The sequence below is a fragment of the Ranitomeya variabilis genome, chromosome 8 (assembly GCF_051348905.1).
Source record: "Ranitomeya variabilis isolate aRanVar5 chromosome 8, aRanVar5.hap1, whole genome shotgun sequence".
In the NCBI taxonomy this organism is placed as follows: domain Eukaryota; kingdom Metazoa; phylum Chordata; class Amphibia; order Anura; family Dendrobatidae; genus Ranitomeya; species Ranitomeya variabilis.
In genome coordinates, this window is record NC_135239.1 from 173,722,830 (window position 1) to 173,735,995 (window position 13,166).

At 40.2% G+C, this 13,166-nt stretch overlaps 1 protein-coding gene across 1 annotated transcript in view; it reads left to right on the top strand.

Moving 5' to 3' along the window:
• LOC143787842 (inter-alpha-trypsin inhibitor heavy chain H3-like) overlaps positions 1-13,166 on the top strand; it is a 107,606-nt gene that overhangs the window by 66,375 nt on the left and 28,065 nt on the right. Inside the window, exons 11-14 of the mRNA XM_077276943.1 lie at positions 3,178-3,359; positions 11,386-11,571; positions 12,014-12,153; positions 12,844-13,007. Coding sequence (XP_077133058.1) covers positions 3,178-3,359; positions 11,386-11,571; positions 12,014-12,153; positions 12,844-13,007 — 672 coding nt within the window. The remainder of the gene's footprint in view (positions 1-3,177; positions 3,360-11,385; positions 11,572-12,013; positions 12,154-12,843; positions 13,008-13,166) is intronic.

Consider the following 13,166-nt stretch of genomic DNA (forward strand, 5'->3'; position numbering starts at 1 on the left):
AGATCTCCTGTGAATACTGGTACTTATGTTGATATTAGTATTGTGGTTTTTTTTTTATTACTGATCAGTATTGTAGTATTCAGTCACTATGTGGTGGTAATATGTTGTTCGGCCATGGTGTGGCGGTATTTGTTCCTTACATGTGCTATTATTTGGTCACTATGTGGTGGTAATATGTGGTCTGGTCATGGTGCGGTGGTATTTGTCCCCTGTATGTGGTATTATTGGTGATCATATGGTGGTAATATGTGGTCTGGTCATGGTGCGGTGTTATTTGTCCCCTGTATGTGGTATTGGTCATTTTAAAAATTGAAAAATAAATAAAAATATACCTAAATTGTATTGGATACTTTAACAAATGTTTAATAGGTTAGAGTAGGGTAGGGCCCGACCCTGTCGTGGTGGAAGCTTTAAAAATCTTTTGACTGTGGACAGTTCAAGGGGTGGAGGCGGGGCTGGGGGGTGGAGCCTGGGTGGAGTCTAAAGGGGGCCCTGAAAATTTTGCCAGTATGGGACCCCGAAATTCCTAGTGGCAGCCATGACTAAAACTCCCATCATTGCCCCAGGTGCATGCTCCTGCAGAGGGGAGGGATCTATCTTGCTGCATTACCATCTATCCCCTGGGGACCCCACTTGCAGCGCTGGCCATCCCTGGCCAGACACCTCAGCTGGCATCATGATAAAACCATAAACTATTATCCCTTGTGAATATTCCCCTTTCACTTTTCCGGTCAGGGCTACAGTGCTGGGCAATCGCCACTGTGACATCCCTGATAGACTGCCTGCCCGGCTACCGAGTACCCCGGCCCACGAGACAGCGGCATCTACCATTATATAGCATCCCCTCTTTTTGCAACAGCTGTAAATGTCTGGAAAGGGAGGAAACCAGTTGCTGAGTTTTGGGATAGGAATGTTGTCCCATTCTTGTCTGATGTAGGATTCTCACTGCTCCAGTGTCCTGGGTCTTTTTTGCTGGATTTTTCATTTAAAAATGCTACATTCTGTTCATGAAAAGTTTGGACTGCAGGCAGCCAGTTCATCACCTGAACTCTGTAGCTTGTCTTACTGAAATATGCAAGGACTTCCCTGAAATAGGCATTGTCTGGATGGAGCATATGTTGTAAACCCTCTAACTGATGCTCAGCATTGATAGCACCTTGACATTGGTATTGCTCGATAACCCAGAAGGAATTTCCCTGCTTTGTCCCTAACAACCCCGTATTTGTCGCCGAATAACACCCATAATTGGCCACAGCGGTCTTTATTATAAACATACAAAATAACAGTAAAATAACGTGGGGAGGGGTCCTTGAACCTCCAAACTGGAGGACAACCATAATAGAGAGTGGACAGAAAAACCGAAGGGTTAACCATGTCCACTTAAAACTTGGGAATCCGGCCCACCGTTGCCAAGATCCCCCCCCCGAACCACCTGACCCGAAACCAAAGTTTACACCAACTGAAGAATCCGTATCCCGACGGATCCCCCAGGCCAATTTAGCACCAACTCCAAGGACCCCTCCCATCGCCTCAAGCCACCATGACCCAAAAACAACTAAACCTGAAAACCCTACAACAAAAAGCAGGGTGGGAGGGCGGGATCTCCTTGTCGCTTCCAGAGTGGGAACTGGCTAACCCCACCCCCTACTTGCCCTATAAACCCCCCTTTATGCATAACACCCCCCTCCCCTTAAATAACCACACCCTCTACCCTACTGCTCCAAACCCCTGTCATGTCGGCCTGCACGTAAGCCGTCTGTGGGGGAGGGGACGGCTCGCTCCGGCCTGCTCTTTCTAGATGTGTAAGCTGTCCATGCCTTGGGCACTAGTGCAACCCCATACCATTAGAGGTGCAGGAATTTTGCGCTGATAACAAGTTGGACGGTTCCTCTCCTATTGAGATCGTAAGACGTGTCATGCATGATTTCTATAAGGAATTTCAAATTTGGTTCATCTGACCATAGTGCAGTTTTCCATTTTGCCTCAGTCCATTATAATTGAGAAGACAGCAGCATTTGTGCATTGTGCTGATATATGGCTTCTTCTCCATTTATGGATTGCAGACAATCATTATTCACAGACATTGATTTCTGGAAGTATTCCTGAGCCCATGCAGTGATTCTCACAACCCAATCATGCCTGTTTTTTATTGGGTTGAGTACATCATGAACATCCAATATTGACAGTCATCTTTGTCCCTTGTGCACGTGGATTTCTCCAGAATATTTGAATCTTTTTATGATGTTATGTACTGTATATGGTGGGATATTCAAACACTTTCCAATTTTATGTTGAGAAACATTTCCCTGAATTTGTTATATAATTTTTAAACATAGTTGTTCAGATTGGGGAACCTTTGACCATCTTTGCTTCTGAGAGACTCTGCCTCTCTAACATGCTCTTTTTACACACGGTTGTTTTACTTACCGTAGTTGAAAGTTGACCGTCCAGCTGGTTTTCAGTAGTACCACTCACTTTTCCACCCTTTTTCTTTTAACCCTGTACCAACGTTTTTGTGTTGCTGACATCAATTTCTGAATGTGTTAGTCTTTTCAACTGAAATGGAAAAATATCTAACTTTCACCATCTGATCTGTGTTCTATGTTATGCTGTAAATACAATATGGCTATAAGATTTCCAAATCATTGCATTCTTGTTCACATTACATTTTATACAATGTCCCAATTTTGTTGTAATTGGGGTTGCATAAATAACATAACAAAATCTATAAAAGTTGCAATTATTACATATGCTATGGTATATGTACTAAAAATGACTATAAAACATTGTAAACAAAATATATAATATACATTATATACTGGATATGTAATGAAGCTCATATTCAGATGTTCCGTTTTTACAATTTTGAGGAGTTAAAGTAAAGTATTATGGAGGAATCTCTTACTGGATGCTCTGTTTCCTTTCTCCACTCTTTCATCCCTACTACCTACAGAGGAAATCCGTACACTTTGGGTCCCTGATACAATGATAAGTAGCGTTTTTTTCTTTTTGTGGCCCTAAAAAAATATTAATACCAGTGACAACATTGATGTAATCTACTGCACGAGTGAGTGTTTTGGCAGTTTGTTTGCTCTTTGCTTTCATTGAAAAACATAATTTCTTTTGAAATACAGATTAAAATGTTGAAAATTGTGTTTTGTTTTTTTTTTCTCTTAGGTGAATCGAACCCTTCAAAAATCCAAGAGAACGTAAGGAAAGCCATTGAAGGGAAATACACCTTGTACAGTCTTGGTTTTGGCCATAGTGTTGATTTTCCTTTTCTGGAAAAGTTAGCGTTAGAAAATTCAGGAATCGCTCGTCGCATATATGAAGACTCAGATGCACATTTGCAGTTGCAGGTACTGTTTCAAAGTGCTATTTAACTCTTATGTTTGTATAATACATTGCAATTGAGATTTATCTTTCAATTTCTTTATGATCACAGCGTTTTGGTTCTGATGTCTTTTAGCAATTTTGTGCATGTATTAATAATCTTTAATAATCTTTATTTTTTAATAATCTTTATTTTTATATAGCACTAACATATTCCACAGCGCTTTACAGTTTTGCACACATTATCATCGCTGTCCCCAATGGGGATCACAATCTAAATTCCCCATCAGTATGTCTTTGGAATGTGGGAGGAAACCGGAGAACCCGGAGGAAACCCACGCAAACACGGGGAGAACATACAAACTCTTTGCAGATGTTGTCCAAGGTGAGAACCCAGGACTCCAGCTCTGCAAAGCTGCAGTGCTATCCACTGAGCCACTGTGCTGCCCGTATTGGTACTTGGTAACTATGTATTGGTTTAAAGGGGCCGTCTACTAATGATTGTTTTAAAAAAAAAAAAGGCAAGAAAAAAAAAATTGTATATTTGTACCTTTCAAATCCCCAACACACTTTTCTGACGCTGTCCAGGTCCCCTATTTACTGAAGGAGAGGTTATGGAGGCACTTTGGTGGTTAATTATCTGGGGTGTGAGGGATACACACACTCACTTATGAAGCTGGAGGCAGCACGGATTTCTTACCTGTTCAGAAGTTGTGCAGTTTAACTGGAAATCTATATCGCTAGAGATTGCTGCCCGGTGAAGGAAGGTGATAACACAGCAAGTCTGAAGATACATTTATTAGAAGTCTTGAAATCACAAACTGGTTTTTGGCTTTGGACCGGAGACTTCAGAATCTTCTTTCTATGATTCATCCTCTGGCCGGGACAGGCATGTGACTGCTGCAACCAATCAGAAGTTTCAATTGAAATGTATATAATTTGCGCTTCACTATAAGCCGAGTGAGTATAGATCGCTTAATAATACCGTATGTATTCGAGTATAAGCCGAGATTTTCAGCCCATTTTTTTAGGCTGAAAGTGCCCCTCTTGGCTTATACTCGAGTCATTGTCTCAGGGGGTCGGCAGGGGAGGGGGAGCGGCAGGAGTGGCGGCTGCCACATCATACTCACCTCCTCCCGGCGCGATCTCTGCAAGTCCCTGCTTCTCAGATGGTCTCTGGCGCCTGCAGCTTTTTCTGTGTTCAGCGGTCACGTGGTACCGCTCATTAAAGTAATGAATATGGGCACGACTCCAATCCCATAGGCGTGGAGCGCATATTCATTACTTTAATGAGCGGTACCACGTGACTGCTGAACACAGGAACAAGCTGCCAGCGCCGGAGACCATCGAAGAAGCAGAGACCGCGCCAAGAGGGAGTGAGTATGACGGGGGAGGGTGAGCCATGCGATATTCACCTGTCCCTGTTCCACCGCCAGGCTGTGCCTTCCGCGTCCTCTGGCTGTGACGTTCAGGTCAGAGGGCGCGATGACGTGTTTAGTGCGCTCCCTCTACCTGAACAGTCACTGCAGAGACCTGGAAGACCCAGCGGCGCGCTGCAGTGGAAAGGGGACAGGTAAATATCGAAAGTGCCGGGGGCGTGAGCCAGCAGCGACCCCTGCACCTGGAGCCCAGCGACGAGAGATGTGTATGTCATTTTTATTTTTTTTAATCGCAGCAGCAGCATATGCGGCAAATTATTCTATGGAGCATCTTATGAGGCCATCAACCTTTATGGAGCAGCATATGCAGCATATTATTCTATGGAGCATCTTATGAGGCCATCAACCTTTATGGAGCAGCATATGCGGCATATTATTCTATGGAGCATCTTATGAGGCCATCAACCTTTATGGAGCAGCATATGCGGCATATTATTCTATGGAGCATCTTATGAGGCCATCAACCTTTATGGAGCAGCATATGCGGCATATTATTCTATGGAGCATCTTATGAGGCCATCAACCTTTATGGAGCAAAACCACAGACAAATTGGTGCAAAAAAGTCCAGAAAGAAATAACAAAATCTTTATTAAATATAAATACAGCAGAACAAGGAATACAAAGGAAATAGTGGGTTAAAAACTGCAAACATGATGCATAGTACACATGAAGACAGGGCACACACCCCACATCAACAGGCAGGCAAAGCAAACTGGGGATATAGAATAATATTAATCACTGTGCACTCCGTAGACACAATCCCAGGTAGTAACTACTCCATAGCCAGAGCCCGCAATAATAAGTAGCCAAGTAGTGCACATTCCCAAAGTTTACCCAGATGAGTACCTTGCCAGCTGACAACGTGGGGAGAGCGCCCGCTCCAGACCCACCCCATCAACCTTTATAGAGCAGAATATGAGGCATATTATTCTATGGAGCATCTTATGGGGCCATCATTAACCTTTATGGAGCATTATATGGGGCATATTTTTTGTATGGAGCATCTTATGGGGCCCATCATGAACTGTATGGAGCATTATATGGGGCTCCTGATTCAATATGGATATTCAAAAACACTTAACCTACTGATGTCTCAATTAATTTAACTTTTATTGGTATCTATTTTTATTTTTGAAATTTACCAGTAGCTGCTGCATTTTCCACCCTAGGCTTATACTCGAGTCATTATGTTTTCCCAGTTTTTTGTGGCAAAATTAGGGGTCTCGGCTTATACTCAGGTCGGCTTATACTCGAGTATATACGGTAACTTAATTGGACTTGTCATGTATAACAGTTTATATGGTCCTAATCTAAAATGTATAAAAATGCATACAAATTAAAATACAGAGACATAGCACATTAATTTAAAAACTGAGGTTTAGGTAGATAGCAGCAGGTAATTTCCATATGCATAATGTAGTCCGACAACAGAAGAAAGTCTACTAAAATAATGTAAGATTAGAGTTGTACATTGTAATACCAGTCCCAGTCCAGAAACGAGAGGGATTGTGCGTGCTGTAAATAGTGCTTGAGCATGGCCACGGCCGGTGGTGTGCGCTCAGCACAGATCCTCCAGGAGAAAAACAGCTGATAGAGGCTTTGAGTGGAGAAAGTGTTCATGATGTCACGCTCTCAGAGCAAGTACAGATTGCTTGATGGATCAAAATTCAACCAACGCGTTTCAGAAAACTTTTCAATTTTTTCTCCGGGAGGATCTATACACAATCCCTCTCATTGCTGGACTGGGGCTGGTATTACGAGGGTCACCTCTAATCTTACATTATTTTATAAGTGAATACTTTCCTCTGTTGTTAGACTATTTTATGTATATGGAAATTTACCGCTGCTATTTACCTATACCTCAGTTTTTAAATTAATGTGCAATATGCTATGTGTCTGAATTAAGTTGTATTTTTATCTGTTTGCGTTTTTGTACATTTTAGATTAGGACCATATAAACTGTTGTATATGACAAGTCCAAATAAGTGATTATTAAGCCTTCTATACTCACTCAGCTCTAGTGAAGAGCGAATTATATACATTTTAATTAATTCTAAACAGATAAATGATGGTAGTTGCCTTTATTTGCTGCTAATTAGAACCAATAGATACCAGCGCCATTCTGCTATTTACACAGAAGCTGCAATTGCCAATTCCACTCAACAAAGCAATTTGACCTCAACTTATAAAGAAATTTTCAACTATATTCTAGCATAAAATTTCTTGAAATGTTTACTATGTTTTAGCACAATTCAAACTTGCTCTAAAATGTTGTAACTTTTTTATATAAGTCCTGGCTAGTTCCTCTAAAGTAGGTGAAGCTGGGATATGATAGGGTAAGGCAAACTCGTCATCATTATTTGCACCAGAAATGTACGCCAGCTCCTAAGAGGGACCATATTTGGTGAATCTATTCCAACTCTCATTTTCATTCGGAAACACCTTTCTCAGTGAATCGGTGCGATTGTACAGTTGTGGCCAAAAGTTTTGAGACCGACACAACTTTTCATTTTCTTAACGTTTGCTGCTTCAGTTTTTACAGTAGCAATATGCATTAAAGGGGTTGTCCCCTTTCAAACAATGTTTTGCCTCAGATTCAGTTTGTTAAATAATAACAATCCACATTGTACTCAAAATCCCCTGGTCCAACACATTCATCTCTTGTGCTGCTTCCGGTGTCGAGCATTGGCTGCATAGCTGATGTCATGTTTAAAGCACTATCACAAAACTTCCATATTACACCATGTTCATGAAAATATGAAGAGATCCCGAATAATAAAAATTAACTTTTATCTAATGATAAATTAAAATAGGTAAAAAGGTAAAAAAGCAAAACTACTGTCAATGGACACCGAACAGCCGATCACATAGAAATATTAATTACATAGTCATAAACAATCCAACTGCTTTTGCTAAAATCTTCCTGTATATATTAAATCAAACAAAGGGTGTCCAAGTAAAGTGGTACCATAAATAGCTTAATTCAAATCAAAATATATTGCCTCTAATCAATCCACATACGGGGGGGAAGGGCATAGAAAGATAACTACTTAAGGGAAATTGTTTAAAAAAACAGTATATTTTATTTCATTAATTTTAACATCAGCAAAACAGTTAGCAATAATAAAACAAAACAGAAGTTTCCTCTTGTGTGAGGGGCTGCACAGCAGATTATATGATCCCTAGATAAATTAGTAGTAATAAGATGCATTGATCAGTAAATGGATCATGTCAGAGGTTTTTTTTTCTTAGATTCAATAGGTTATATACATACTATGCATAATCAAAGCCCTATTAAAATTAGCTGTATTGAGAGTCCACATGGACTAGAAAGTGCAAGTGCATGTAATTAGAGTACATGTATAGGCCAACTGGCCGTTTTTGTGCTTATGTGCAAATGCCTAAGATACCATATAAAAAAGTAAAAATGAAGCGTTTTTTCCTATAGAAGTCCAGAATCATGAAGATCCTTTGTACTGCTGCAGCATCTGACTGTGCTTCCCTCTGCCCCAATGCACGTTTCGTGAATACTTCCTCAGGGGGCCTGTGAATCTCATCTATATATACTCCGAAAACTATTAAAAACCACAATTCTTGGCAGTACATTCTCCTGTGTAGTCAGCGCATGTGCTGCCGAGAACAAATACTTTATGCGCTCAGTATGATCGTATTACTAATCTCTCTGTGCGTATTACTGATCACCCTCTTTGGTCAGTCTGTGTGTGGGGGGTCTAACTGTATAGCTATCAAAGCTCTGTCTTGTGAGAAGCAGAACACTTTTGTGTCTATCTTCTTTCTGAAACTGAGATCTTTAAAACTAAAAGCTGATACAGAATTAGAAGTTTGTAAAACATTTTATCATTCAGTGAAAAAGCTTTGCTGAAACTGTAATACTCCTATTAATGGAATCTAATCTAGACACAAATAATAGAAAAAATATAAAGTTGGTGACCCTGTTGGCAGGCCAAAGAATATACACACAAATCTGTGGTCTTTAACTAAATCCTTTTTGTTAATTTGATTATCAGGCAAAGTTATAAAATATGCATTGTTATAAAATATCATAATGTACTTTGATTACTTGATTGCAGTGTAGTAAAGTAAAAAAAAATTCCTGTCTGACTACATGAGTATGGAGTAGAGAAGCTTAGAGAGAAGTCCTAAACATTTATTACTGGAATGCAGGGTGTGATCTTCCTAAGCAGCAAATAAAAGTAGCTTCTAAAGGACCATGAACTGAGTGTGACAGTGGTGGTGTGTCCTGGAGGGGTATGACTAAGTGTCTACCTGTTTTTTGCTAGAGCCTCTGGTGGTGAGGATAAGTTTGACCACAGGTAGTCACCAGATGTCAATCCAGGCCAGTCCCCAGACCTGCAGCAGCTGACCCACAGATAGAGCAGGAAAGCAGAGCACAGAGGGGGGAAGACAGAAGCAAAGTCAGAGTCTGAGGTCGGGGCAGGCAGCACAGGTTCACAAAACTATGCCGAGATCAGGAGTGGAGAGGTCAGACACTAGAGAGATGACACAAAAACTGTAGACTGGATGCTGGAGACAGATAGGAACAAGAACCGAAGTTCTGGCAAGGAACAGGAGGAGGAGCCTAATATATCCCATGCTGGCAGAGGATAGTCTGTGGAAACCAAACCCTGTAGGTTCCCTATAGCTAGGTGGATACAGCAGGAATATGCAGCAGAGTTTGAAATGCTGTATGAGGTACTCAGCGCAGCAGCATGACACAAGAAGGAGCAGAGCGGCGAATGCAATGGGTAGCTCGGCTCTGGGAATGCGTGTGAGTTACTGCTATGACACTGGGCAGCTGAAATAGCACAGCACCATGGTGCTTGGGAGAAAAGGAGGCAAAATAAGGTAGTAAAGTTAATTACAAAATTTCATAACTTTTCAATGCCTGGAGGACAATTAAATAAAAAAAAGTTTTTGTTTCTTGTTGGTTTCATAAATGTTAAATAAATATACTGTATATTTATTTAGTATATAAGTTGAGCACAAGAAAAAAAAGTGTGAAACAACTGAAATTATGTCTTATATTCTAGGTTCTTCAAAGTAGCCACCTTTTGCTTTGATGACTGCTTTGCACACTCTTGGCATTCTCCTGATGAGCTTCAAGAGGTAGTCACCGGCAATGGTCTTCCAACAATCTTGAAGGAGTTCCCAGAGATGCTTAGCACTCATTGGCCCTTTTGCCTTCACACTCCGGTCCAGCTTACTCCAAACCATCTCGATTGGGTTCAGGTCTGGTGACTTGGGAGGCCAGGTCATCTGGCGTAGCAACTCATCACTCTCCTTCTTGGTCAAATAGCCCTTACACAGCCTGGACGTGTGTTTGGGGTCATTGTCCTGTTGAAAAATAAATGATGGTCCAACTAAATGCAAACCGGATGGAATAGCATGCCGCTGCAAGATGCTGTGGTAGCCATGCTAGTTCAGTATGCCTTCAATTTTGAATAAATCCCCAACAGTGTCACCAGCAAAGCACCCCCACACCATCACACCTCCTCCTCCATGCTTCACGGTGGGAACCAGGCATGTAGAGTCCATCCGTTCACCTTTTCTGCATTGCACAAAGACACGATGGTTGGAACCAAAGATCTCAAATTTGGACTCATCCGACCAAAGCACAGATTTCCACTGGTCTAATGTCCATTCCTTGTGTTCTTTAGCCCAAACAAGTCTCTTCTGCTTGTTGCCTGTCCTTAGCAGTTTTTTCCTAGCAGCTATTTTACCATGAAGGCCTGCTGCACAAAGTCTCCTCTTAACAGTTGTTGTAGAGATGTGTCTGCTGCTAGAACTCTGTGTGGCATTGACCTGGTCTCTAATCTGAGCTGCTGTTAAACTGCGATTTTCTGAGGCTGGTGACTCGGATAAACTTATCCTCAGAAGCAGAGGTGACTCTTGGTCTTCCTTTCCTGGGGCGGTTCTCATGTGAGCCAGTTTTTTTGTAGGGCTTGATGGTTTTTGCCACTGCTCTTGGGGAAACTTTCAAAGTTTGCCCAATTTTTCGGACTGACTGACCTTCATTTCTTAAAGTAATGATGGAGACTCGTTTTTCTTTACTTAGCTGCTTTTTTCTTGCCATAATACAAATTCTAACAGTCTATTCAGTAGGAGTATCAGCTGTGTATCCACCAGACTTCTGCACAACACAACTGATGGTCCCAACCCCATTTATAAGGCAAGAAATCCCACTTATTAAACCTGACAGGGCACACCTGTGAAGTGAAAACCATTCCCGGTGACTACCTCTTGAAGCTCATCAAGAGAATGCCAAGAGTGTGCAAAGCAGTCATCAAAGCAAAAGGTGGCTACTTTGAAGAACCTAGAGTATAAGACATAATTTCAGTTGTTTCACTCTTTTTTGTTAAATATATAATTCCACATGTGTTAATTCATAGTTTTGATGCCTTCAGTGTGAATGTACAATTTTCATAGTCATGAAAATACAGAAAAATCTTTAAATGAGAAGGTGTGTCCAAACTTTTGGTCTGTACTGTATATACGCACACATCTATCTCTTTACACAAATATATGTATATACGTGTGTTTATGCACATGTTGATTGTTTCCTTTCTCTTTTTTTTTTTTTTTTCACTTTAGGGCTTTTATAATGAAATTGCAAATCCTACATTGATTAACATAGAAATGCAGTATCCGGAGAACGCAATCGCTGACCTCACTGAGAACAACTTCAAACATTACTTTGAAGGGAGTGAAATTGTCGTTGCCGGACGTGTAACAGATAACGACTTGAACTCATTTTTTGTGGATGTAAATGCAGAAGGTGTAAGTACAGATTATGTGTGTAGTTGTGGGATTTTTTACCTGGTTTGGATTTTCTATTAGACTCGAGAGACACAGGTCATGGAAGGGGCAGGTTAGGCAGTGGGAGTTTATGAAATGGTTTGCGTTCATTAGTTACAAAGATACAATATACTATACTGATATAATACTGACTAAATACTGCATCACGGGACCCTGACCATTCATGGAAAATAAGGTTAGCTTTTCACTTGAATTCCCGACTTTTAATATTCCAATTTTTCTGTGGTTTCTGAAGTCGTTCTCAAAATAATAGGCAGATCATGAGACCAACTTCAATTTATAAAAGGGCTGTCTTCATGAAACCACACTCATGCTATATTATTTTGTACCTTGTTTTGATATACCATTATCAAGCCCTAAGAAACTACTCCTGGAACCTAATGCAATAATGTATTTTTCATAGGCTGATGAACCCAAGAAATACACTGAAAATGTTCAGCTTCCAAGCATGGACGATGTGAGCAAGAAGCAGCAATACATCTTTGGTGACTTTACAGAGCGACTCTGGGCATATCTCACCATTCAGCAGCTACTGGAAAAAAGGTATGTAAAAAGGGTCAATTTTACATTTCAGTATATTAAAAAAATGATGACCATTGTGGCCTTACCCTTTAAAGATATTGGGACAACACCTTCAATTGTACAACGGGGGCCCATATGTGTGTATAAGATTCTCGCCAAATTCCTTAAATCTCACAATGGCATAACACAATTCACACAATGCTTCAATTAATATTTTTTATTTATTTTATTGGCTTTGATATCTTCAACATGACAAGCAATAATGCTTTTTAAACACTTACCAACAAATAACATTCACTTTGAGTGCATGAAAGGAAGAACTTTTTACAAATTTCACGATGCAGTATAGTTCCAATTATCAGAAAATTTGTTATAGAATTGGTTAAGTGTGCACAACCACACACCATTATATGGTAACATTTTGAGGATACGCCTTTTCATCAGGGGTGATGCCTGTTTGAAATACATTCTTTTTACATGTTGGAAATGTTATATGACTTGAATATAACAAGGAAGATTAGAAATATTAATTGAAGAAACATTACTTTACGTGAATTTTGTTAGACTACAAACTTAGACTAGGGGTCATTATAGGGGTCATTATATGGATTTAAATATGGTCTGTGATTACATATGTCTACTTCAGAGCTCATTATTTGTTTAAATATTTAAACAATTTTTATTTTATTCCTCAAAATTATTTAATTTTAGGCTTTACGCAGACCCATCCGAAAAAGCAAACCTAACGGCGCAGGCGCTTGAGCTGTCACTGAAGTTTAAGTTTGTGACTCCATTAACATCGATGGTAGTTACAAAACCAGAGGAAAAAGAGAAGGAAGAAGAAGAAATATTAATCGCTGATAAACTTGTGGACGGTAGGAATTTTTTCTAAACTATAGAAAAAATAATCAGAATATTGCAAATACATTTTGAGTTCTTTAGTATGGAAACCAGGAGAACCTTCACTTTGAAGAGTCCTCAACGTTATATTTTATAAATGGTGACTCACGCATAGGATCTCTGTCTTTGATTGA